The 27,492-nt window shown below is 41.4% G+C and overlaps 1 protein-coding gene across 2 annotated transcripts; it reads left to right on the top strand.

Annotated features, from left to right (window-relative positions):
- chrd (chordin) lies at nt 1-27,492 on the top strand. 2 transcript variants are annotated; one of them, XM_072474260.1, is made up of 23 exons: nt 2-339; nt 907-1,010; nt 3,234-3,360; nt 3,466-3,612; nt 3,702-3,816; nt 7,813-7,909; nt 8,324-8,465; nt 8,574-8,714; nt 9,066-9,148; nt 9,924-10,071; nt 11,363-11,469; nt 11,731-11,847; nt 11,935-12,091; nt 14,658-14,899; nt 17,005-17,118; nt 17,560-17,766; nt 17,880-17,973; nt 19,187-19,237; nt 20,689-20,792; nt 21,690-21,792; nt 22,134-22,288; nt 23,619-23,712; nt 26,131-27,492. In XM_072474260.1, exons 1-23 carry the CDS (start codon nt 207-209, stop codon nt 26,211-26,213), a joined length of 2,865 nt encoding a protein of 954 aa, XP_072330361.1. In that variant the 5' UTR covers nt 2-206; the 3' UTR covers nt 26,214-27,492. The 2 variants fall into 2 exon arrangements, with proteins under 2 accessions (XP_072330362.1, XP_072330361.1); XM_072474261.1 differs by lacking the exon at nt 22,134-22,288 and having other exon boundaries at nt 1-339.

The raw sequence follows: 27,492 nt of genomic DNA, 5'->3' as shown, positions 1-27,492 counted from the left end.
TGTGCGGAGCTCTGTGTTCGGAGTATATAAAACACACAGGAGTGCGGGCAGAAGGCACCATTGGAAGGTTTGGCGTTCCTGTAGCCACAACAGACTGACGCAGATTTCGAGAACTTCTCAAGGCCTCTCAAGTGGCTGCTGTGGGCTGGAAAGTATCATTGCCCAGTCAGAAAGTGAATTGTCACTCCTTGGATACAGTAGACACAATGGAGACAGATTATCTACTTTCTGTGTTACTTTTTATGTTTAAGTTGTCTGAAGCTGCCGGTTTGCGACCGAAGATTCCTTCTTTACCCATCCAAGCAGAAGATGACCAGGTCCATTCTAAAGGAGCTGCAGGTAACTCTACTCCGGCGCAATTGTTTCTTAACCTCACTATGTTTCAGTATAATTCATGGATTGGCAGTGACAGTAACTAATCACAGTTTGTTTCCCCCAATTGCCCATTTTCTTACTTGAAATGTAACCGCCGCCCCCCCGAAAAGGTTTTCTTTTGGGAAAATAAATCATCCGCCGCATTTTCTCGTCAAATCTCTGAATTCGGACCCACAGTAACATAGAGAGCAAATAGAAGCAGCAGGGCCATTCAGCCCCTCGAGCCTGCTCCGCCATTCATTGTGATCATGGCTGATCAGCAAGTTCATAACTGTCAGAGAGGAGACGGTTCCATTTTAAGACAGAGATAGATAGGTTTTTGGTCAATAAGGGGATCGGGGGTTATGGGGAGAAGGCAGGAGAATGGGGATGAGAAAAATATCAGCCATGATTGAATGGCGGCGCAGATTCGATGGGCCGAGTGGCCTCATTCTGCTCCTATGTCTTATGGTCTTATGGAGCTGGGTGGGGAGTATTTAAGTGAAGCGAAAGGCCGGGCCTTCAGATGTTCTCCTTTGTTTCGTTTTGCAGGATGCTCTTTCGGTGAGAAAGTGTACGCTCTCCGGGATACCTGGCACCCTGATCTGGGACAGCCCTTCGGGGTCATGCATTGTGTCGTTTGCCACTGCGAGCCGGTATGTTTATCGCGACCTACAGGGTTTTTATATGTAGAACTTGCTGCCATTCCGCTTGTATTTCATTTGAATGGATACGTGTCCCTTGAACCCACGAGTTTATAAATCAGTGCTGTCCCTTTATGGTGCGTTGCTACAATTGGAAATTCACTTACTTTGTCTCCAAAGGTGACGGGGTCGTCGCAATATTCTCAACATGAGATGTTCTTTACAGCATTCATTCAATGGAACCCACCCTACATCTAAGTTATTGACACATTGATCCAATAGGGTCTATCTTATTGTTATAGGGTCGCCTCAACAATATTCTTAAATATTTAACAACATTGTGTTCATTTTCTTCACATTTATGTTGTGGGATCTTTATTACAATATCCAGATATTGCCTTCACTCTGGGAGATCTAGAGGCTGCTTCACAGCATTCAGGGTTGGAAAAAAACAGGCAAGTGCCTGGATTGAGTTTCCTGTGAATCAACATGAGGTAATGTACAGTGGGTCCTGAAAGGTTATTTCTCGTGCTGTCGTATTAGGTTCCACTGTAAGATTTAACAGGAGGCCTTTCCTGCAGTTATTGTGTAAAACACAAGTTGGTATTTTGAAGGCTGTGAATTGGGCTTCGCGGTACTGAGGCACACTCCACAGGCAAACCCATGCTCCCGCCAGGGCCACCAATTAACACGTTCTAATTTTTCACCAGATTTAACATAAACCAATTTTACTTTTGGGCTAGTCTGCAAATTAGCCACAAACAATTAGGCAATGTATTATTTCCCATTAGCAAGAGATAATGTGCTGTTGACGCTGGAATACACAGTTCAATTTTTCGGAAGACACCCATCTCCTCAATTTACACTCACCTTGCTAATGAGGTGCTGTCTGATTGCATCTTTCTCCAAAGGTGAGTGTGTATTTGATGAACAAACGTGTCACTGTATTCCTGCTAATCAGGGTTGACAATTGCGTTGGTTAAGTGTTGACCTGAATTATGGAACAGGAAACCCGTCTGTGTGGAGTTAGCACGTTCTCCCCCTGTCTGTGTGGTTTTCTTCTGGGTGCTTCGGTTTCTCCCGCAGTGTTAGGTGGATTAGCCATGCTAAATTGCCCTTAGTGTCCAAAGATGTGCAGGTCAGGTGGATTGGCCGTGCTAAATTCCAGGAATGTGCAGGTCAGGTGGATTGGCCATGCTAAATTCCAGGGATGTGCAGGTGAGGTGGATTGACCATGCTAAATTCCAGGAATGTGCAGGTCAGGTGGATTGGCCATGCTAAATTCCAGGAATGTGCAGGTCAGGTGGATTGGCCATGCTAAATTCCAGGAATGTGCAGGTGACGTGGATTGACCATGCTAAATTCCAGGGATGTGCAGGTGAGGTGGATTGGCTGTGCTAAATTCCAGGGATGTGCAGGTGAGGTGGATTGGCCATGCTAAATTCCAAGGATGTGCAAGTGAGGCGGATTGGCCATACTAAATTCCAAGGATGTGCAGGTGAGGTGGATTGGCCATGCTAAATTCCAGGAATGTGCAGGTGAGGTGGATTGGCCATGCTAAATTCCAGGGATGTGCAGGTGAGGCGGATTGGCCATGCTAAATTCCAGGAATGTGCAGGTGAGGTGGATTGGCCGTGCTAAATTCCAGGGATGTGCAGGTGAGGTGGATTGGCCGTGTTAAATTCCAGGGATGTGCAGGTGATGTGGATTGGCCATGCTAAATTCCAGGGATGTGCAGGTGAGGTGGATTGACCATGCTAAATTCCAGGGATGTGCAGGCGAGGTGGATTGGCCGTGCTAAATTCCAGGGATGTGCAGGTGAGGTGGATTGGCCGTGCTAAATTGCCATTAGTGTCCAGGGATGTGCAAGTTAGGTTATGAGGTTGCGGGAACAGGGCCCAGGTGTGGACTTGGGTAGGGTGCTCTTTCGGAGGGTCGGCGCAGACTCGATGGGCCGAATGGCCGCCTCCTGCACTATGGAGATTCTATGATTTTATTGAAAGCAAAATGCTTCTTCGATCTGACAAGGCAAGGAAGGTTAATTTCTCTTTTTGAACAGGAATGGGAAAACGATATGTTCAATGCCATCTACTCAAACCATGGCAGTATTGTCAATAGGTCAAATATTGTGTGTGGTTTCATTATTTAGAATGGATTTATTTACTGCTATTTGTGTTAACGTGTTCTGATCTGCTTTCAAACAAGAAGTGTGTTTTAAATCTACGCCTTTTATAGCAAAGGAATCGGAGAGGTAAAGTCCATGGCAAAGTTAGCTGCAGGAATATAAAACACGACTGCCCCGAGCTCCATTGCCATGCCCCCGTCTTACTGCCTGGACATTGCTGTAAAAGCTGCCCGAGAGGTGAGGGGAAATCACTCTGCTGCTCCATTTACAACTTTCCAATCTCTATAAGAGAGTGAATCTAGGCTCCCAGACTGCTCTAACTGAACTCTTCCTCACTTGCAGAGGCCACCAGCTCCCAGAAGAAACCAGAGCTCAGCTTCGATGGATTTGAATATTTTCCTCTTGAAAAAGAGGACAATTTGCAGAAAAGTCATAATGATCGCTCTTACATCAGCTCGGAGGACATTTCAATGGATGACAGCAGAACAGGTAGACATGGGGACAGTCTGCTTTGGACGACAGCGCTCCGTGGTGTTAGTGATGGAGAATTCACCAAACTTTTCGCTCTCTCTCTGCAGATTTTGTCGCTTTGCTCACGGAGATATCTGGCCAAACGTCAGCATCCAAAGGAGTGGCCAAAGCTCGGTTTACCCTGGTCAGATCCAACCTCATATTCGCCATTCATTATGAAAGGTATTTCCAATGGGGTGGGTGGGGGAGAGAATGGGGGGGATGTTGCAGAAATCAAAGCGGAAAAATACCTTTTGGGCAGCTCCACACAGCAGTTTGCGGTATCAAAACCAATAGAAAATGTTCCGAGGGCCCGCCCAGGCACTTCATTATAAAAAGTTAGCAGGACATCTTATTAATGTTAGGAATAAGTGGATGCTCCCCTTCCTCCCCGTCTCACAACATTAGATTAGAGATTGGATATGTTGGGGTTAAAAAGGCTGAGGGGGTGACTTAATTGAGGTGTACAAAATTATAGGAGGAAGAGATAGAGTGGGCAGGATAAAATTGTTTCCCTTGATAGAGAATTCGAGAACCAGGGGACATAGATACAAGATAAGAGGCAGAAGGTGAGAAGGAACATGAGGAAGACCTTTTTTACACAGAGGGTATGGAATCTGGAATTCACTGCCCGAGTTGGTGGTGGAGGCAGACCTAAAATAGTACCTGGATCTGCACCTTAGGTGCTATAAAATACAGGGCTATTGGTGCAGGAAGGAGAGTTTAGAAAGGGCTGGCATGGCCAAGATGGGCCAAACTGCCTCCTTCTGTGCTGTAACTCTTCTATGATTCCATGATTCTATGATCTGATCGTCGCTGCCGAATGAGCTCTGGATATATATGTAGAAACCTGCTGAGCTCCTTGGGATAGAGTTTACAAATTTCAGATAAAACTGAAAGATCGCATGGAGAGACTGTGGTTCAGTGAGTCAGCGCACACTCTTTCACATCTCCTAACCAACTGAACATCTGGAAAACAAACCATTACCATCTTCCTCCCCCAGCAACAGGCCCTGCGCTCTTGTCAGCTGACTAGTGGTATTACACCTCCCTGGCCAGCTGTTCTGACTACATTGAACCATGTGAAACGGCTTTGTTCAGTTCATTTTAGAGCTGACTTGAAAACCACGGCGTTGTCCATCACTGACTTCCAACAAAGTATGTCTGGGCCCAGGGAATGCGTGCAGATGGGATGGTGAAAACTGGGGATGAGTGAGTAGAGAAGACAGTCGGTAAGGTTGAAACTAGTTGAAAGTGAGAAGGGAAACCCCTTATTGGACATCCTTACAGAACTGCATCTTGGGGTCCCCCTCTCATAATCTGATGACCGTGGCCCCCTCACTGGTTAGGATCAGCATCCACATGTGAGCAAAGTGGGACAGTTACACCATTAGAGTTCTGTACTCAAATGATCATATGTAAGGAATTGAACTTCTGCGCACAAATTACATCAACATGATGCTGCCGTCTTTTCAAAGATTTGACCACAACTGGGGCTTCATTGGGCAAATGATTGTTCAGCACTTCAGGCTGGACAGTTTTTAAACAGACCAGGTGAATTGGAAAAGGAAGGGACTTATTATTAAAGAACACAATTACAGTGTAGCATAGTGAAAAAGAGGGATTTCAGTGAGGGGATTTTAATTTTCACATAAACAGGGAGAACAGCTGAAGTAATAAAGGTAATGGATTTCCAGAATGCATTCAGGACTGTTTTTTTTAAAAGAATAAAGCAAAAGGGTCTGGATGCTGGAAATCCCAAATAAATCAGAAACTGCTGGATACACTTAACAAGTCTGACAGCAGCTATGGAGGGGAGAACAGCGTTACTATTTTAGCTCAATGACCTTTTCAGAGTTTGAATGATACATCATTGACCCTGTCCCAACCCCATTAACTCCACCTCTCCCTCCACAGGTACTGCCAGCCCTGCAAAGTATTCCAACATTTTCAGTCTTCTTGATCAATCTATCTTAAACCTGACAAGGAAACAGATCATACTAGGTTGAGTAACAAAACAAATTAATCGACAATCTGACCATAATGTGATTGAATTTACAAATAGGGACAATCCTCAAATCTGCATTCAGACTTAAAATGCAACCTCATTACTTTCAGCCTATTGTACCAAGCTGCTGTCTCTTGATCATGAAGGGAATCAGTAAAGGGAGACAAGGTACTACAGTGGTTAGCACTGCTGTCAAACAGCTCCAGGGACCCGGGTTCAATTCCGGCTTTGGGTCACTGTCTGTGTGGAGTTTGCACATTCTCCCAGTGTCTGCGTTGGTTCCTTCCGGGTGCTTGGGTTTCCTCCCACAGTCCAAAGATGTGCAGGTTAGGTTACGGGGTTAGTGCGGGGTGAGAGGGGGGGTGGACACGGTTAGATTGCTCTTTCGTATGGTCGTTGCAGACACGATAGGCTGAATGGTCTCCTCCTGCACTGTAGGGATTCTATGGATCAAGGGTTCCGGGAAAAGGCAGAAAAGTGGATATGAGGAATGTCGGATCAGCCAAGATCCTACTAAATGGCGGAGCAGGTTGAACCGGGCTGAACGGCCTACTCCTGTTCCTAATCCGTATGGTCCTATTTTACCACAATGGATGCGCCACTGACGATGAAAATTTCTGAGGTCAAGTTATTCTTGTAATCGTATTTTGAGTTTCAAATTTGAATTTGATATTAGGTTTGAAAGGGAGAGTCACAAACAAACATTTTCAATGTAAGTGAGGCAAACCACAAAGGGAAAAAGGGAAGAGAAATGCACAGACCATAGTAAACTGTGCTAAACAGTTCATGGACATTTCCATGTATAGACAAACATTGGAAAGTATTGAAAGAAGCATTTGGTGCGATAGAAAACCACAACATACCCTTAAAGGAGAAAAGCTGGGTAGTTAAGTAACCATAGTTAGCAAATTTATCAAGCTAAAATAAAAGGTTTACACAAATACAAGGAAAATTGGAATTCCATCTGACTGGCAGACCTGTAATAGTATACCTGTACAAAATTAGCAAAAAGATAGAAATAAAATAATGAGGTGTAAAAAAAGGGAAATGGTTAAAATGCAATCCAATATCAAAACTAACAAGAAAAGTATTATACATATAGTGATAGCAGAGTGGGAAAGGGGAATTGGACAGATGCAATGAATATCACACTTCCGAAATTCGTACTTTGTATTCACTCTCACATTGGAGGGAGAGCATAGAATAAATTTTAGTGGCACTTAATGGGTTTGATATAAATTATAAAAATGGTAATGCCAAATAAGACATTGTAAAATAGAAAAATTAATAGAATTCAATGAATCCCCCCCGCATCCATCCCCTCCCACAGGACTCAATTAACCTCCCCTCCCCGTGTAACAGAATAAATAGGCGAGGGGTTTGCAGCCATGTTAATTACAATTTTCTATGATTCTGTAGATTGATGACTTTTCATTACCCAATCAAAGGAAAGCAACTTATTCTATCAAAACCCTCGATTCATTGCATCTGGGTGTAAAGTTCTTCCAGTTTGAAAGGATTGATTCCATTTTACCCTGGCTTCCTTCAGCCAGAGCTTTCAGCCTGTTTGAACAGGCCCAAGATGTGATGCTCCACAGGGTGTGGGGGTTGGGGGGGAGTCCACAGGGAAAATACTTTAGTGGGAACTGTGAATTTGTAACTGCTTTGTATGTACAGATTTATATTCGTTTAATTTTACCTTGCAGCAAAAACTGGATGAAATGGGCAAAACATAAATGGGATACAGTGCAAACCTGGCATAGAGGGTCTTTGAGTTTGTGTAATTCTGTTTTACGTTTGCTTTCTATTTGATCAAATTGATTTCTCACTAAGGATTTCAACAAATGCCTGAATTCCACTATTAAATATTAGGTCATTTAAAAAGTATAATCTTATATTGGATCTTTGGGGGAATGCCAGGTGTTCAGTAACATTTCCTGATACATATTCACATTTAAGGAGGACAAAACGTATGCATGTTGCCTTAGAGATGGATGCAAATTTGCATTTCATTCATTTCCAAAGGATTGGGTCCACATCTCAGTCATAAACAGCAGGGATTAGGGGAAGTAAATCAATGTACTGCTTTTGTTAACAAATAGATGAAAAAGTGGTCATTGAGGAAATTCCTCTCGGTAATCTGAAAATTGTCTGTTCTCTCTGTTTTGTAGACTCAGCCGTCCTATCAGAGTTAGCTTTCGGGACCGTGATGGTACTGTTTTATTTGAACATCCAGTCCACAAGACAATTTCACCACAAAGCAATCTGGTAAGATAAAAGTCAGCTTTTTCACCATTACCAATTTTTAAAAAAAAAATTCATTCATGGGATATGGGCATCGCTGGCAGAGCTACCATTTATTGCCCATCCCTGAGGGCACTTAAGAGTCAACCACATTGCTGTGGATCTGGAGTCACATGTCGGATTTCCTTCTCGAAAGGACATTAGTTAACCAGATGGGTTTTTACGACAATTGACAATGGTTTCATGGTCAACTTTTAATTCCAGATTTTTATTGAATTCAAATCTCTCTATCTGCCATGGCGGAATTCGAACCCAGGTCCCCAGAGCATGACTCTGGGTCTCTGGATTACTAGTCCAGCGATAAGACCACTACGCCGCTGCCTCCCCTCTGCTATTCATGCTCTGACTCATTCCTCTTCCTCATGGATGTCTTTGTAGATCTGTGGCATGTGGAGGAGTGTGCATAAACCTTACATCAAACTTCTCAAATCTGATCAGCTCCACGTTGCCCTGATGACACAGCCTCGACCAGATGCTGGCATCCAAGGCAAGATTGTCAAACATAGGGCACTTTTCGCTGGTAAGTTGTAACACTCAAAAAAGCAAAATAAATCCCTTTCATCTGGTTAATTAAACTATCGGCAGTACTGTGGAGCCTAGTGTACTTAACATGTTTCTATTTCCCCAGAAACATTTAGTTCTGTTCTGGCCTCAACTGACCTTGATCGTTCAGGACTGGGAGGTATTGCCATGTTGACACTCAGTGATGTTGAGAATAACTTGCATTTCATCATTATGTTTGAGGGGTTGCTGAAGAGGAGTGAAAAAGGTAAAACTATTTCCGTGAATTTTGGGTAGTTTATTGAATTCAAATGCGAGCTCAAAAAAAATGATGGGAGCTTTTTAACACTCTCTCTTCATGTAATCCCACATCATAGCAGCCCAAACTGGTATAATATACAAAAGATATCTGACAATACTATTGTTGTTTTTGTAGACTGTACTGCTCTACATATTAAGATTTTCACAACCCTACTTAGGTTTTGATAGTTATGTTTTATTTACTATTGTTGCATGTTGTGGCTTTGACCAATTGATAAAGCACAGTGCAATGCTCCCCTTTATCTGCACATAACCTTGTGAAGCATTGTTTGCTCACAGTCCTTTTACTCCCTTGCAGATCGTAGCATGGTGCCAGTGCGAGTGCAGTTGCTGTACAGACACCGACCACTGAGAGAAGTCAGAGCCAACATAAGCACCCATGTAAGACTTTGTTTACCCAAACTTTACAGTGCAGCAGCTGGTGCATTATAACAAAACATGTCAGGCTTAGAACATAGAACATACAATGCAGAAGGAGGCCATTCGGCCCAGCGAGTCTGCACGGACCCACTTAAGCCCTCACTTCCACCCTATCCCAATAACCCCTCCTAACCTTTTGGACACTAAGGGCAATTTAGCATGGCCAACCCACCTGACCTTTGGACTGTGGGAGGAAACCGGAGCACTCGGAGGAAACCCACGCAGACAAGAGGAGAACGTGCAGACTCCGCACAGACAGTGACCCAGCGGGGAATCGAACCTGGGACCCTGGCGCTGTGAAGCCACAGTGCTAGCCACTTGTGCTACCGTGCTGCCCTTTAGGCTCCAGTGTAGGTTAACCCAGGACTTGTAACTCCCTTACTGCACCTTAATACACCTGAAATTCTTTTCATTGTACTTGCACTCCCATTAGACACATCACCAATTCAAAGTTAACAGATAGATAGTTAACTATTGCGATCATAATTCTAAAACTGTAATCCTAAAGTTTGTCCTGAAGTTGAAGATAGTTTTGGTGCTGCACTGCATTAATTTTGATAACACATTTGAGGTAATTTATGGTATAAATGTTATATGCCAACATATTTAAGATGTTTGCTAGTTTCTTAATGCTTAAAAAACTTGGTGCCTTTTAAGAGCACAATACCTTTTAATCCACAATGATGTTATTAATTTATATGAAGCTGGGAAATCACCTTTTCTTCCTTTTGTCCAGGACTCTGATTTTGCTGAAGTGTTGACTGATCTCAGTAACAAGGAAATGTTCTTGCTTTCACGTGGCCAGCTAGAAATTGCCCTAGAGACTGAGAGCAGAAATCCAGATCGTATTTCAGGATTCATCACAGGCAAGAAAACATGCGATAGTAAGTGGAAAATCTAGTTACCTGGAAACTACTTTAATACATGCGAGTTTGGGGGTGAATTTCTGAGTGGTTAGTTCACTAGTCTACTGTAATCTAAGAGGAACAACCACAGAAATTGTGGTAAAATTGTGTAGGGGCATTTATGCTGCCTTGTTAGGTTTGCTGAGGCTTTTCAGTCAAATTTACAGCAACTAAGTACAATTGAAGCAATTTCACTTTGCACGAAAGCCAAATGCTTTATTATAAATTTGGAGTCTGAAACGTAGCAATTGTTCACCAAACTCACCATATTTGCTGAAGTTTGTTCCAGAGGGCTAGAAAAAGAAATCATTCCTGGCACATAATTCAATTCTTTGTCTGCAGATTTAATAAACTTAAAATCTCATCATACCATCCTTATCCATTCCAGATGATGTACCTACTGGACTGAACCAATCCCATTGATTAACTTCCCACTGTCTGAACCTTTCTAGAATAAATAACACTAAATCATGGAACCTATCTTTATAATGAAGAGCAGTAAGATTTCATATTCTCCTCACCATCCTCTGTTCAGTCTTCAGAGCTTCATTTTCATATGTGAGGCTCCTGCAGTGGAGGGAGACTTTTGCAACCTCACTGGACCTATGTTGGGCCAATGATTTCCACCACCATTAATAGCTGCTTGAATAATACACTTAGTGGAATTTTAGCATCAGCAGCTCCAGATGTGTCTGTCTCACAAGCTCGCATTAACTCCAGAATGTTGGAGTGTTCTAGCAGTGCACCCAATCTAAAGTAATGTTTGGACTAACTTTAGTAAAAATGCACAATTAAAGGAATTAAGCCAAGTAGTATGACCATCACTAAGAAAGGAATATGTTTATTTAATGGCTTTTACATCCTAATGCACTTCTATATAAATTAATTTACTTTTCAAATGGAGGTACTTTTATTTTGTAGGGAAGAATTCTAGCTTTGATTGTTACTCAAAATCTTACTGCTTCCATTTGAGAAGGTCCGACGAGATTTTGGCCATATTTCTGGATAGACCTCTACATCAGAACCAAACATTTTCAGAGTGATATGAGGGTTGGTATAAGAGCAAAACTGGAAAAAAACGGTCTGCCCTCACAGAGGTTTACCACCTATTGGTTAATATTTGATGAGCATTAACATTTAAATTCTTCTGTGACTCAGACTAGGTCAATGATGTTTGCACAAATTTCGCCTGCTGTACTGTTGTATATAATCCAACTTGTTGAACATATTCAGTCTGCTTTTAAAAACTGTTTTTCCTTCTTTCCACCAGCTATTCAGAGTGTGCTATCAGGTGGGAATGCTCTCACTCCGACTATAACTGGCGCTGTTGGCTCCGCCAGGTTTATTTTGCATGATAATGGCACCCTAGAGTTCCAGGTAAAAATTACACATTTTGTTCCAGTTTATTGTGTAAGAAACTGCACAAAAAACTATTAAAAACAGTTTTTCTAATGACATGGATTCTTCCTTTTACATGTGTACATTTTCTAAATTGTCTACCTAACTCTGTTCTTCATGATTTGTACTCACGTCAATTATACTTTGAAATACAATTGGAGGCGATTCCAAATATTTGGCTAAAGCCAATTGAACGCATTACTGGGAAATAATTGTGGCACTTTTGTTATTTTACTACAGGTACAAGTAGCCGGCACAGCTACTGAAGTCATAGGACTCACAATTGAAACTAAACCTCGACGCAAGAATAAACGTAATATTTTGCACGACATAACGTCTGACTACAGGAATAGTTTTGTAAGTACTCTTGAAAAAATAAATACAAAGTCATCGATAAATAATTACTGGTGTTTTAAATTCTAACTTTCCCTTTTGTGATTTTAGGCGATTGGAGTTTGCAATCGGCTAAATGCTAGAGACATTCATATGCTGTTGCAGAATGAACTTTTTATCAACATTGCAACAAAGGAGTATGAAGCCGGAGAGCTAAGAGGACAAATCAGTTCTTTACTCTATAGTGGGCTTCAAGCAAGATACTATGGTAAGGAAAATGAAGTCATACCTTATAAGAAGTCTACAACTGTTTAGCTGAGTGTGGACAGACAGCTAGATGCCCATTTTACGGTAGCATTGGTTCAAAGCATTGGTTCAAAGTTAGAAATCTGACACAAAAATACATTTACTGAAGTAATCCTGTGATTTCATATGTTCGATTTAATTTATGCAATAAAAAAAGAAAATGCTGTATTCAGATATCATCTGCATGTGACTCTTGTCTGTTAGCAAAGTAGCAAGGCCTGTGCCCTCAAATCAGAAAGACTGTGAGCCTTTCTTTGATTATGGGGAAACATTGTTCAAGGTTTTGATGATCAATCACATGGAAGGTTAGAAGCTGGTTAGAATGCGTTCAGAAAAGGCAGATTTCTTTTGACCAATTTATGGATTATTATCAAATAATAATTCTTTGACAAAGGGCCATCTGGACTCGAAACGTTAGCTCTTTTCTCTCTCTACAGATGCTGCCAGATCTGCTGAGATTTTCCAGCATTTTCTCTTTGATTATCAATTTGGACTTTGAAAAGGCACTAAAAGTCATGTTGTATGTTCATGGGATACATGGCTAAGTACTGTGCTGCATCGGCTGTGCCTGAAAGATAGCCAACAAATGGGTGTTGGTGCACGGGGAAGTATCAAACTGCTATCCAGTTGCCCGAGGATTCTCACAGGCCTGTGTTGCTGTTTTAGTTGTTTTGTAAGTTTTATAAATAACTCGGTGGATGGACAATTGCCGAAGTTCATGGATGTCAATGGGAGTATCCAATGAGCAATGACCCGAAGAGATCTGGGCAGGCTGGTAAATGGGCAGAAAGTTGGCAGATGATATTCAATGCACATTAGTGTAATATTCTAAGTTTGAGTAAAAGAAGTGAGAATGTAGACTGCATATCACAAGGTGACAGGTTTCAAATAACAGAACAGGACTGGGAACTCAGGGACCAGAAATCTCTGCCCAAAGTCAACGGATATTTTGTTGGTCTGTCAAATTTTCCGCTATCCTACACGATTCCTGCAACGGATTGGACTAGAAAATTTATATATATTTACAATATATATTTATATATGAGAAACTTGTACTTCTCTAGCACTTTTAACATAGTCAAATGCCTTGGGATATTTTTCTATTAGCAGCTCAGAGGCAGTCAGAAAAGTTAAAGAAACTGTTGGGTTCTGGAGCTGGGAAATCAAAAGAGGTGATTTTAAAGTTTTATCTGTCTTTGGTGAGATGGCATCTGAAGTACTGTGTTCAGTTTTGGTCTCTGTAATACAGAAGATGTTAAAGGCAGTCCAGGAAAAGCAACAAGACGTGTTGCTAAATTTAGCAGGCTAAGTTAAAAGAAAAGACAAACTATCTTGAGACATTACTGACTTCAGTGGAGGGCGACAGGAATCCTTTTGAGATTTTTTAAAATGTTCCTTAATAAGGGAGAACCAAATTCAGAAAAGTCCCTATGTTGGGCAGAACATTTCAGGGCACAGCTCAAAGTTAAGGGTATCAAAAGGAAACAAGGAATTTAGACAAAACAACTTTCAATTGGAAGATAATAGAAATATGTAATAGATCACCAGCAGGGAGTGGTGCAACAGAACAAAATGATATATTAAAATGTCGACTAGATAAATATTTGTGAGTAAATCGGTTTCAGGGCTATTAGTTCACAGTGAGTAACCAGATGGGTGGTTTGGACAATTCATTGAATATCTTGTTTTTTCCTACTCAAAATGTTACTGTGTTGCATAATGGGTCAGTCAGCATCTAAAAGAGCAGAATAGTGTGTTGAGGAAAGAGCTTCATCAGAATTGTTTATGGTCACACAAGCCTCTTTATGGACGTACAAAGGGGCTGCCTTAACCAATCAATTCTGATTGAGCTCATGACCACAAACATTAGCTGTGTTTTCCTTTGAAATGCTGACAAACCTGTGCTGTATTTATGGAATGATTGCAGCACAGGAGGCCATTCGGCCTTCGCGGCTTTCTGCAATTTAGCTAGCCTCACTGCTCTTCCCTTTACCCTTGGCTGTGAGAATCTTTCTCCCTTCAGCTGCTTATCCAACTTATTTTGAAAGCCAAAATTGAATCTGCCTCCACCACTCTCTCATGCAATGCATTCCAGATTCTAACCACGCACTGCATAAAAACATCTTACCTCGTAGCTTCTTTGGTTCGTTTGTCAATACTTTAAGTCAGTGTTCTCTTGTTCTTGGCCCTTATGCCAATGGGAACAGTTTCTCTCTATCTGCTCTGTCTAGGCCCTTCATGATTTTGAACACCTTTATCGAACCTCCACTTAACTTCTTCTCTCAGGAAAACAATACCAGTTTTTCCAATCTATTCACGTTACTGAAGTTACCTCATCTCTGGAACCATTCTCATGAATTTTTTCTGCATTTGGTCTCTTTTATTTTGTGTTTACGGTTGCATAGTCTGTTTTTACCTCTTGTGACAGGTCAAGGGTTCCATGATAAAACTACAGAATTCAACCTGTTCATGGTTCAGCTCGATGCAAAATACTAAAAATACTAACACACGGAATTTCTCCTCGACAGAGCTTCCGATTCCTCTCGCTGGACAATTTGTGGCCCCTCCAATAAAGACTGGTTCAGCAGGACATGCGTGGGTGTCCTTGGATGAACATTGCCACCTGCACTATGAGATAGTTGTGGCTGGCCTTAACAAAGCTGAAGATATTACCATTAATGCGCACCTCCATGGATTTGCTGAGATTGGGGAAATGGATGATAGCAGCGGAGAACACAAGCGCCTCCTTAAAGGCTTTTACGGATCAGAGGTACAAAACGTTCAAAATCATGCAACCATACGATTGGGGGGAATTTGACTAGAGGCAGAATTTTCATGAGGTTACTTTTGTGAGGGCCACAAAGAGTTCAACACGGGTTTCTGAGTCAAATTAAACTGAACTTTAAAAACACTAACTTACACAGAACAAGTACTTTGCTACTGGTCTTCTCTCTAGCTGGTACCTAACTGGCCGGTTCTATTTATACAACAGAAAAGGTTATGTGACAACTTAATCGTGACAACTCATATTCCCCAAGATCCATGGGGTTACCAATTGTCCCTACCCAATAGGATCTGTGCAGGTTACAACAGTTGCCTTGAGAAAGTTATTCATCGACAACAATAACAATGTGTAACTAACACATTAAATTATTCCGTTGATTTCTGATTGGTTCGGAGTTTGCTGACCTCAGCTTTGCTGCAGTCTGAGTGTTAACATTGTCTAATCATCTGTGAGAAGAGTTAAATCAGCTGGGGTTCCAACTCTGGATCTCATGGTTGCAAGAGTGGTCATGTATGGATGTCCAGTGAGAACAGATTGGACCCATGTTGAGGCAGCCTGCCAAATCTCTCTCTTGAGATTCTCAAATGAAGAATATCCACTAGATCAGGGATCTGATGGTCTCCAAGTGCTTGAGGAATCCTACCCCAACAGACATTAAGCACCTTCAGTAGAGGATAGAAGAACATGTGAATAAAAAAGCAGAAACTGTTCTACTTCAAACATAATTTCCTGTCCAGTTGATTCTTATGAGGTGACTGGGTCGTTGGTCTTGACCATCTTATCCTATGCAGACAGAATAGTCCAGATTTTCACGACTGGGGGGACAACTTGGCAGATCTGCCTTGGTTCAAAGGGCCCTGTTTAACCCAATTTTCACTCCAGGGAGATGAAGGCAGAATTGTGTCAGACTTCCAATCCCAGAAGCAGATCCTTGCCAGCCATAGAGGCAGGTGAATGCCGAGGCAAGTTAAAAGGCCCGGTTTGATTCCCTGGTACTTTGTTGTTTTAGAAGCCCTCCTTCAACGGCCCTCTATCCTTCACTCCTCTTAACCGTGGCCCGTTCATGCCAATTAATTCCTCCACCTACCCCATGCACCTTCATGCTCTCCCATGGCCCCTCCAAGTCAACTCATGCATCCCTACACCCCATGCCCCTCATATACCCATGCACCTCCATAGCCACTCACCCAGTAGCCACTTGACAGACCTCAGGAGCCATCTGGAGGTGAAAAAAGTAAACTTCTAACAACCTAATAAAACTCTCATTTATACATCCTTAATACTCAACGTTGTCTCATGCATGAAACCCATTAAAAAGCTTTTCTTCTCAAATGTATAGTCTCATATGAAAACAAGCAAACTTATCAAAGGCCGCTAATTCTTTAATGGGCTTTTAAACTGTGAACTTAGAACATCCTTCTGCGATAATTATAGCTTATGAAATGCAGCCAAGCATTCATTTTTTTAAATAAATGATTTTATATAGGATTTTTAATTTTATATGCAAAACAAAGGTGCCAGGCATTCATAATTCCATAATAACAGTCCTAAGGAAATGTCAACAAAGAATATTATTGAAATTTCATGAACAGATGATGGTGCTCTTCTAACCAACTCCAGGTGGTCTGCTGATCCAAGCAGTCCTGTAGACGGTGTTCTTTTTAACCCTTACTGACAGTTTCAGCCTGTTTTTGTTTTCATGTTTTAAGAATAAGAGATATGAAAAACTTCAGATGTTGGTTAAACAGATCTAATCCACCCTTCAAGAGCATTTATATGTATTCCACCAATTCATGATTTTCACACTGCTTCGCTCCTATATTTACTCCTCTTCACAGCCCCTTTTAATGATCAAAACTCCTGACTCCCTCTGGTTGTGTCCAAATGAGATGTGAATGATTACTAAACTATGTTGTTAGAATTGCCTTTCTTCAAAATAATGTTTCCCTGCATCTTAGGCTTTGTATAGTTAATTAGTGCTATTTTGGACTTTCAATAATAGCTCAGCAAGTCATTTGTCCTTCTTTGACATGGCAATATTTTGATTTTCACCATAAGCCTAATTAACTTACTTTGTAATGGTCATCTAGGCTCAAGGAATATTAAAGGATATCAGCACTGAACTTCTGAGACATCTTAACAGAGGAACTGCATTTATTCAAGTTAGCACAAAACTTAATCCCAAAGGAGAGATACGAGGTCCGGTATGTATAAATTAATATTGAAAACGTACTCTTAGAACAGTGTAAATAAGGGTTTTGCTGTGGAAAATTAAAGAAAAATCAGTTAAAGAAAAACATTTAATAAACTGCTGAATGTTCCTTAAACTTCAGCATTTTCCTGTGCTAAACTGTCATTATGTTCAGAGCTAATTCACTTGAATAAATTGTGTAAAAAGTCATTTGTTTGTGCACAATGGATAGTAAGGTACAACAGAAATATTTTGCATGGGCTGTTTCATAATGTGATAATTGAAATATCTCACCATGAAAATCTGAACTTCAATAAAACCCTGAGCTGGATATAACCCAGGTAGTCAATCCCAATAGCTGAAATGCACCATGGTTTTGTGCTGTGTATCATTATTAACAGGGCTCCAAATTCAAAATCATTGTTGATCTTATCAAAACTGTCATTCTGTTCAGGTGCTGATTCAAAACCAGTGCGAGTCGAAAGGATTTGTTATACCTAAGGAACCCGATTATGAAGATGGTCTCTTTCAGGAAATTAAACCTGATCCAGAGGAGCTGAAGAAAGATCCAAATTCTTGTTTTTTTGAAGGACAGCAGCGAGCGCATGGGTCTCGATGGGCACCAGACTATGACAGGAAATGCTCCATCTGTAGTTGCCAGGTGACATAATGAGTCAGCTTGAGTGACGTGAAGTGTTACTTTGATTTATTTTGTTAATTCATTTTAGCATGGCCACATTCATTCAAATTTTGCATACCTTCTCCCTGTTTCAGAAAAGGACTGTAATATGTGACCCTATCATATGCCTTCCTCTGAACTGTTCGGAAGTCGTTCGTGCTGAAGATAAATGCTGTCCTGTTTGCCAAGGTAGGTTTTAAATCAGTGGGATGTAATATGCTAGTCAAATAACAATAGCTGTCAAAACCCATCACTGCTGTGCACAAAATGGGGGGGGAAAGGTAGCTGTAATTGAAAGAAGTGGTTTGTCAAACGAGTGGACCCTTTGGTGGGATGCTGAGGGAAGAATTTTACAGCCCCTCCTGCTGGTGGGATTTTCTGGTCCCACCGAAGATGCTGGACTTTTGAATGGCTCGTGACATATTCTGGTGGCAGCGTCGCCCATACCGCGATTGGCCATAATAGAAACATGGAAAAGTTACAGCACAGAAGGAGGCCATTCGGCCCATCTTGTCCATGTCAGCCCAAGGACCCCTGGGTGCCCTTTCCAATCCCACCTTCCTGCACCCGGTCCATAGCCCTTTGGTTAAAAGCACTTAAGGTGCAGATCTAAGTACTTTTTAAACAAGTTTCGGGTCTCTGCCTCCACCACCAACTCGGGTAGCGAATTCCAGGCTCCCACTACCCTCGGTGTTAAAAAGGTTCTTCCTCATGTCCCCTCTATACCTTCTACCTCTTATCTTGAATCTATGTCCCCTGTTTCTAGAATTCTCCACCAAGGAAAACAATTTTATCCTGTGCACACTATCTCTTATCTTCACAATTTTGGACACCTCAATTAAGTCACCCCTCAGCCTTCTCTGTTCCAAGGAAAATAACCCCAACCTATCCAATCTCTCGTAGCTACACTTTCCTATCCCTGGCAGCATTCGTGCAAACCTCTTCTGTACCCTGTCCAGAGCAATTAGGTCCTTCCTGTAATGTGGTAACGAGAACTACACACAATACACCAGTGTTTTATACAGTTCCAACATTGCATTCTTACTTTTATATTCTAAACATCTGCCAATGAAGGAGAGTATTCCGTATGCTTTAATATTCCACCCTTAGATTCTAAGTCATGTACTCGTTTCCTTTCTCTGCAGATTACAAGTTAATTATACGCTCTATATTGCACACTATTGTCATTTGTTTTTCAAAGTTCAATAGCTGTGTGTGATGCAACATAATTTGCTGTATCAGTGAGCTCACATCAAATTATAAATATGGAATGTACATAAGTACAAAATGATGTGACAACATTTAATTCATTTCATAGCTGCTGAAAATATCGATCTATTTCTACTGCACTGGAAATGCTGATTTTTATTTGGTTTTGATATTTTTAATATAATTTTGACAGATAAAGTAGAAATAAAAGATGAAAAGGAAACAGAACGAGAGCAGGTTGAAGGTAAGGATATAATATGATTTTATTTTAAAAATATTATTAATCATCCAGAGTCACAGAATATTACAGTGCAGAAGAGGCCCTTCGGCCCATTGAGTCTGCACCGACGCATGAAAGACTCCTGACCTGCCTACCTAATCCCATTGAGGCCAGCTAAAGGAAGCCTGTTGAAATGGATATTCATTGTTGAGGGTGGAGGCGAAGGGGTTTTATCGGGGTGGCCCTGGCCACTGGGGGGGCCTGCCATGGGCCATAGGAAACCTGCAGGATGGCCACCAATCTTTGTTGGGCAATCACCCCACGTAGCAGTGGGAAAAAGCCCTGAAGTGGGCCTTAATTAGCCTCTGTATGGGAAGGCTATCCTCGACCATCCCCATCGTTGGGAGAATGCCACGGTGTCAGGAAAGTGATGGGCACTCCACCTAATCTTCCCTTCCAATCCTACAGCACCCTGCCTTGCCCCACCCACCCCATATCTTGCTCCGGGAGACACATTAAACTCTGCCCATTATCAATTTAGCCACCTCTTTTAGAATTGTTCCACCAAAATGCTTGCATGGGGATGGCTAAATGGCCCCTTTCCCTTCAGCAATCTCTTATGGCTCTTTGCTGTTTGTTTCTGATTATACCAATGGAAACAACAGAATTTTTCCCGCTTCATCTTTTGTGCTGTTTAAGTGAACATACTTCCTGATGTGCTGTTATAATTTGTTGATTAATATATGGCAGAACAAGGGGCGGCACGGAAGCACAGTGGTTAGCACTGCTGCCTCACGGAGCCGAGGACCGGGTTCAATCCTGGCCCCAGGTCACTGTCCATGTGGAGTTTGCACATTCTCCTCGTGGCTGCGTGGGTCTCACCCCCACAACACAAAGATGTGCAGAGTAGGTGAATTGGCCATGCTAAATTGCTCCTTAAATTGGAAAAATTAAAATAAATTATATCTGGCACAAAAATGCAACATGTCTGGATCCCAAAGTGTAGTGCTATAGACTAGTAGACAGGTGGCTTTAGTTTATATGATGAGTCCCTTAGCTATGCCATCAGAGAAGATGTAGAGCAGATGCTGCACTCTTCTCTTCTTGATCCCCTGTGGGCAGGAAGGAATAAAGCCCCATGGGCAAATTAGCCTGGAATGCTCTCAAGCATTTTCTCAGAGACCCAATCATTAGCAGAGGGCTGGGAACAGGTTACATGACTGACATTACATCCAAGCAATGATGCATGACCCTGAGAATACTCTACAAAAGAGAGAAAATAAATACATTTGCAAAATTGGGAGAGCAACCTGAAATTAGTTATAGAACATTTATGCAATCTTGCCAAGAAGGATTGTTTGTTTTTAGAATTTTACCATTGGAATAGTTATTGTCAGAAACAGTTTAGGAGATCCTTGAGAGACCAAATGAAGCTATAGTTATTCTAATGAACTGTCAATCACATTATATTTTAGGCTGCTATTTTGATGGGGACAAGAAATGGCATCCTGCTGGGACAACCTGGCATCCATTTGTACCACCCTTTGGCTATGTGAAATGTGCAGTGTGCACTTGTAAGGTAAGAATCTCATTCAGACTCTTCGAAATTTAAAACAGTATAATTCATGAAAACTTTACTGTTAGAACATTTTGAACTTGGAAGTGAATAAAATGAACAATTATTTTGACATCAGCAATATCTGATCAGTGAATATAATGTCCGCTGAAGTTCTTCACAGCAACAGTTGCTTCCATTCTGCTGCTATCAAGTTAGTAGAACTGTGGTGTGAACTCAGTTTGCACTAGTACAGAGAGTTTGGTTTTCTATTGGTGATAAGTGACTCTGGAAATGGTTGAGAGTGCGGTGTGTGATATTGTGATGGATAAATGCAACATTTCAGTTAATTTTTAAAAATAATTTAGAGTGCCCAATAATTTTTTCCAATTAACGGCCAATCCACCTATCCTGCACATCTTTGGGATGTGGGGGTGAAACCCACGCAGTCATGGGGAGAATGTGCAAACTCCACACGGACAGTGACCCAGGGCTGGGATTCAAACCCATTTTAATTAAGTTAATCAAGCTGTGGGAAGACCAAATGCCATGACTCAATGGAATACAACCTGGAATCCTGAAGGAGTTGAATAAAGTGCAAAGGCCCAAGAAATGATTGCTCAGAGCTCAAGGGATGTGATGCATGTGGGAGGATTGGATAGTGGTCAGAGGAGTCTCAATTTTTAAGAGGGGAGACAGGACTCTTCGAGGTAACCTATAGTAGGCACAATTTTGGAAATGTTGATTAAGAATGAAATTACCAATAATGTAAACTAATATAGTGGAAGTAATTTTACTAAACTAAAAAAGAAGAAAAATTATTGATTGGCTGAAGTTTCCAATATGATACATGGTGATGCTTTATATTAATATAGATTATATATAATTTAATATCAAAATATATTTATACTTCATTCATAGGGGGCAACTGGGGAGGTTCACTGTGAGAAGGTTCAATGCCCTCACCTGCCTTGTAGCCAACCTATTAGAAGGAATGCGTCCGACTGTTGTAAGGAGTGTCCAGGTTAGTAATTTGTATTGGTTTAATTTTCTTCTATCATTTATGTAGCACCTTTCACAACCTCAGGACATCTTAAAGTACTTCACAGCCAATGAGGTACTTGAGTCACTGTGTTAATGTAGGGGATCTTTAAAGGATCTATCTACTGAGATCCAAATGAATCAATTGAAACTATTTCGTGACGATTGAATGGGCATTTGCCCAAATATTAGTGTCAGGCAACATCAGCAACCTATCTAAACGTACCCCAGAGTACCCACATACATGGCCATCAAGAAATAAACTGTACATAGTTGTGGATAGATACCCTGAACTTGCTTCTGAAATTTGCTTTTTTACCACAGTTACAGAGATTACCCCTTTTGACCATACAGACATGATGCAGGCCGATGGGCCCAGACCCTGCAAATTTGGGCGTCATATTTACACGAACAATAATAAATGGCATCCTGAAGTTCCTCCGTTTGGGGAAATGAAATGCATTACTTGCTGGTGTGATGTAGGTATTCCATTTAGCATTAAGAATCATGTACCTCAGACCACATCAAAAGTGCTGATATTGCTTGAAATGTTGAGTTATTATTTAAGAATTTATAAATTTGTTGTCATCAAACACGTAATTTGTTTAACTGGTTTGCAAAGAAACAATTTTCTGGGAGATTTATGAATAATTATAATGGACGTTCCATGCAATAAGAATTCATGTATGTTTTTGGTGAGTCCACTTAAGAAATAATAACAATATGCTGTGGTACATTAAAACATCTGTGCACTGTGTTGGACTGGATTGCTGTTTCAGTCCCCACTCTATTGAGTTTCAGAGATTGGTCACATTGAAGTCAGCGGGCATAAAACAGAAAGCAGAGCGTCCTTACTGAGAAGGACGAAAATTAGAAACTGTACTTCTGTCTAGCTGACTGAGAGCAGTGTTGGTGGAAATCTAACTGCTGTCCTGTGGCTTTAACTGATGTATATCTTCGAGGGAGAGAGAGCGAGAGAGCAGAGAGAAGTCAAATAAGAGGGAAAAGTAAACCAAAGCGTTTTCATTAGAGCCAATGAGGTACATGAGGCACTGCTTTATTGTAGGGGATCTTTAAAGGATCGATCTACAGCGATGCAAATTAATCAATTGAAACTATTTAGCGAATACTAAATGGGCATTTGCTCAAATGAACCTCAGAAAACCTTCTAAAAGGTTAACTGTTTATGAAATAGTTAAAATGCAATGCATTATCCATCATTTCGGAGATTTCTTTAGAAAGAAAGAGAACATTTGCAAATTTAAGTAACTGTGAGGACCTCTGATCACGCAAAGCACTTCATGGCCAATGAATTACTTTTGAAGTGTAGCCACTGTTGGAATAGGGAAACGCAGAAACAAATTTATGCAATGCAAGATCCCTCAAAATGCAATGAAATATTAATCAGATAATATGTTTTGCTGATATTGGTTAAGAGGTAAACATTGGCTAAGGCACCAGATAAAACTCAGTGACTCTTCTTTGAATGATACTATAGTGTCTTTTAAATTCACCCGAAAGGGTAGACAAGACCCCAGATTAACAGTTTATCTGAAAGGTAGCATGGCCAACAGTTCAGTACACCCTTTGCGCTATACTGACTGTGCTCAAGTCTCTGGAGTCGGACTTGAACCTACAACTTCATGAACTAGAGGCAAGAGTAGTCATGCTGAGCCAAAGCGGACACCAATGTAGTTCGGGTTGGGATTAAGAATAAAATTGGTACCACTGAATGTAAAAGTGACTTGCCAAACAGGGAAAGAATGATGTAGCAAATTCCAATGATTGTGTTTTGCTTTGAAATTTTAGGAAGGGTCCACAAAGTGTCAACGAGAGAAGTGTCCAGTTCTAACCTGTGAGAACATCGTAAAGCGACAACATAAGTGTTGTCCGGAATGTGAAGGTAAAACTCAGCACATTTACTTTAAAATAACTCAGCTAAGTGTTCCTCACATCTTTCAACCTTTTAAATTGCATTCTGAAGGCATTCCTGAAGCTGGCCATTGAGGGAGTTTGATTTGAAAAGGTGCCCAGGTTGATGATTGGGAGCAAGCAGAAGATGCCACTGATTACACTTATTGTCACATAGGAAGAGCCTGTTGTATACAATTATAGGCCACAATCACCTGGAGAACCACACAATTTGGTTTGTAGTTCAGGTTGTGGCATAGCAGGTGATACATAGTGATGGTCTCCTTTGTGAAGTGAAGCCATTTGAAATATTGCTCCTCAGCGAAGTTCATAGCGGAAGAATTTCCTGGGATCCAATTCTGCGCAGTACTCAATTCCTCCCTCTTCTCAATCTGCTCCTGCTCTCCGCTCTTTTTTGCATCACCCCCTGATCCTCCAACCCCAAAGGCAGCAACTCTCATTTGCTGGCAGCACGGTGGCTGAGAACTCGGATTCGATCCTGCCCCCCCCCCCCTCCGCCCCACTGCCCACATGGAGTTTGCACATTTTCCCCGTGTTGCATGGGTCTCACTCGCTCAAGGTATGCAGGGTAGATGGACTGGCCACGCTAAAGTGCCCCTTAATTGGAGTTCATTGGTCTTCTTCCTACATTGGACGGCAGTCCTCCTGGTCATGCTCCTGAACTGACAGCCGCTGCCATTGCCTCCCAAGCGGTATTGGTGACCCTGCTGCTGACCCTCCGACCCCCTCAGGGGAACAGGATGTCCCGTCTTGCATCTACAGAGGCTCTCGAGAAGCCTGGCCAGGTCAGCATCCCCAAAGTGAGGAGCAGGTCTGAACGCTGCTGTGCATGTGTGTTGACTGGGAGTGAGTGATGAGGGAGCGTTAAAAGCAGCTCCCTCTTGTTAGCGGTGAGAAACTGAGGCGCGAGTCCGGCGAATCAGACAGGGAGACAGCCAGTAATGGTAAGAATCCGGTGGGGGCTCATTTGTGGGACTAGGTGCTGTTGAATATGGGCCGCGATCTCGCCAATGCAGCCGTTGAGGAATACCCCAACAAATGCACTCAAAATGACACTTCGAGAAGTTTCCATTGAATCGTGCCCATTTCCCATAATTCTGCCACTTGCCTTGAATGTTCATGGAGCAAGAAGAATAGAAAAGCAGTATACGTTGTAAATAGACAGCAGTTGTAGAACCTAGTGGTGCACAGGGATCTCGGTGTCCAGCTCCATGAATCACAAAAGGTTAGTGTGCATGTACAACAAGTAATTAGAAAGACAAATGGAATTTTGCCATTTATTGCAAAGGGAATGGAATGTAGCAGTAGGGAAACTTTACAAAGCTGTACAGGACCTTGGTGAGACAACATCTGGAATACTGTGTACAATTTTGGTCTCCTTATTTGAACAACATATATAATTGCATTAGGAAACAGTTTCAGAAAAGGTTTGCTTGAGTCATTTTTGGGATGAAGGGCTTACCTTATGAAGAAAGGTTGAACAGGTTGGGCCTATACCTCCTGGAGTTTAGAAGAATGGGAAATGATCCTATTGAAACATATGAGACCCTGAGGGAATTTGATGGGGTGGATACCTGATGGATGTTTCCACTTGTGGGAGAGGCAAGAACAAGGGGACACAACTTATGAATAAGAGGTCTTATTGACTTGATGGGCAGACTTTTTTTCCCTCAGAGGGTGATTAGTCTGAGGAAGTATCCTCTCCAGGAAGCAATGGAGGCTGGGTTATTGAATTTATTGACAGCAGATATAGGTAGATTTTTAAAAGGCAAGGCAACCAGATCAATCATGATCTCAGTGAATTGTGGGCAGGCCGATGGGCTGAATGTCCTACTCCTGCTCCCAAATCCTGTATTCTTATGCTCTGGGGAGCAACAGCATATGAAAATGTACCTCAGAGTATTCCATGTACGTTATCCATCGGAAGCAGGGAACCAATGAATTTCTGGACTAATAAATCTAAGAATACAATGCAGAGATGTAATAAAGCCTCTTGCTAATTTTATAATATCTTGCTTCTTATAATAGAAGGTATATTGGCAAAGGAAGAAATGGAACTTGTGGGCTAGCTTTGCAAAATGTTTGCACACTATATCACATTGCTATTTCTCAGAACTGTATGCGAGATATCTAAACTGTTGCTAGACTGGCCAGGACTGATAATTCATCTCATCCATGTGTATCTTCATTATAATGCAAGAGGCAGCAGTTTCTCTTGAGACAAGAGAATAATCCTCTTAAAAGAGTTAAAATGTAAGAGTGAAACCTGTATGCTTCTCTGTCTGTTTTAAGTAGTGACCTGCTTAATGGTTACTGGTTTGGCTCCTTTGAAATATTGCCTCCAATAGGCTTGTTCCAACACATTAAATACCTTTTTTTAAATCTTTAGAGTCATCTTCATATTATGATGAAAATGGAGAGAAATTCAAAGGCCAAAAGAAGGGGAAGAGCAGCTGGGGTCCGAAACCATAGACCGATTTGGATGAATGCCCTCTACACATGCAATGGACAGAGTGTGCATGTGATCCATGCTGTGATGTCTTCTTCAGTTCATCATGCTGGGGTTTTGAGAACTTCATTTGGAAACCAGATGAAGAAAAATGAGTAATTCAAGCGCACTCAGTAGATTCGAGGCTCAGTGCAGTTATTCAAAGCAAAACAAAGATGTTGAACACTGTTGGCAAGTCTGAGATTTGCTCTTCATGCTGAATTCTGACGTGCGTACCTCGTGTTCCAGTCCCGGTTCGAAGGAACACTGTCATAACCTGCAAGAATCTTATTGGTTACGTGAAGCTCAGTTTGGAGAAGCTTCCAAAATGTGGTTGGATGGGCTAAAGATGACACATTCATTCCAAAAGGGGCTCAGTGAACCATTATCATCCATTCTTCCTGCTATTCAGAGGACATTGAAAACATAGGGAGTGGATTTATTGCATATTGTTAGACATTTTTATTTGCAAATGAGAAAACATTGTGTTTCTCGTCCATGTGTTAAATGTTTCTTGAAATGTAAATCCAGAATCATGTTATTAAAGCTAAGAAAATCACAAGGGAGTGTGAACTCCATCCGGTGAGGGATCTCCTGAGGAGAAGGCTCAGAACACAGCTGAATGAATGAAGGTGACATCTTTCGTTGTCTTTTAACAATTTGCTGTTAAGTTTCTGTTGCAAATTCCAAGTGGGAAAAGCTGCTTCATTCGCATGACTTGATCTCCCATTGCAATTGACCTTTTTTTTTAGATATCTTCACTGTGAATGGGAAGCTGCTTCTGTGATTGTTATTTGCATTCGTGAAACCCCAGGGAGGAAAGTGTTGGATAATTGATGTGTTAGATTATGTGTACGAGGTGATTCACATGCGCCCTGTCAGCAAGCACCAGCTGCATTCTTCCTGAATTCCTCATAGAGACTTCATCTGTAAACCACTGGAAGCTTTTGTTGAGAGCTTTAAATCTTACTCTGAAATAGATTGAGTGGGGTGAAAATAAAGAACAGTTGGTGCAGAACTGTGCCGAAGGACCACCTGCTAACATTCACTGTAAATTACAACATATAAATCGAAGTATGACCTCCCTGTCTGTACTGCATGTTGCTGTGTCAATGTGAATAACAACCTGGACTCTGCTGTAGGTGAAGTTATGCAGTGTAAATAATGTAAGTTTATTCAGTTTTTATTGTTTTCATCAATATATTTCTATTTAACAGAAAAATGCAATGATATCCTTGTTAGTAAAATAGTAAGTGAATCATA

Source organism: Scyliorhinus torazame, chromosome 14 (genome assembly GCF_047496885.1).
Source record: "Scyliorhinus torazame isolate Kashiwa2021f chromosome 14, sScyTor2.1, whole genome shotgun sequence".
NCBI classification, from domain to species: Eukaryota; Metazoa; Chordata; class Chondrichthyes; order Carcharhiniformes; family Scyliorhinidae; genus Scyliorhinus; species Scyliorhinus torazame.
Note: the sequence above shows the minus strand (reverse complement) of the source record. Positions and strands in the feature narration are given on the sequence as shown.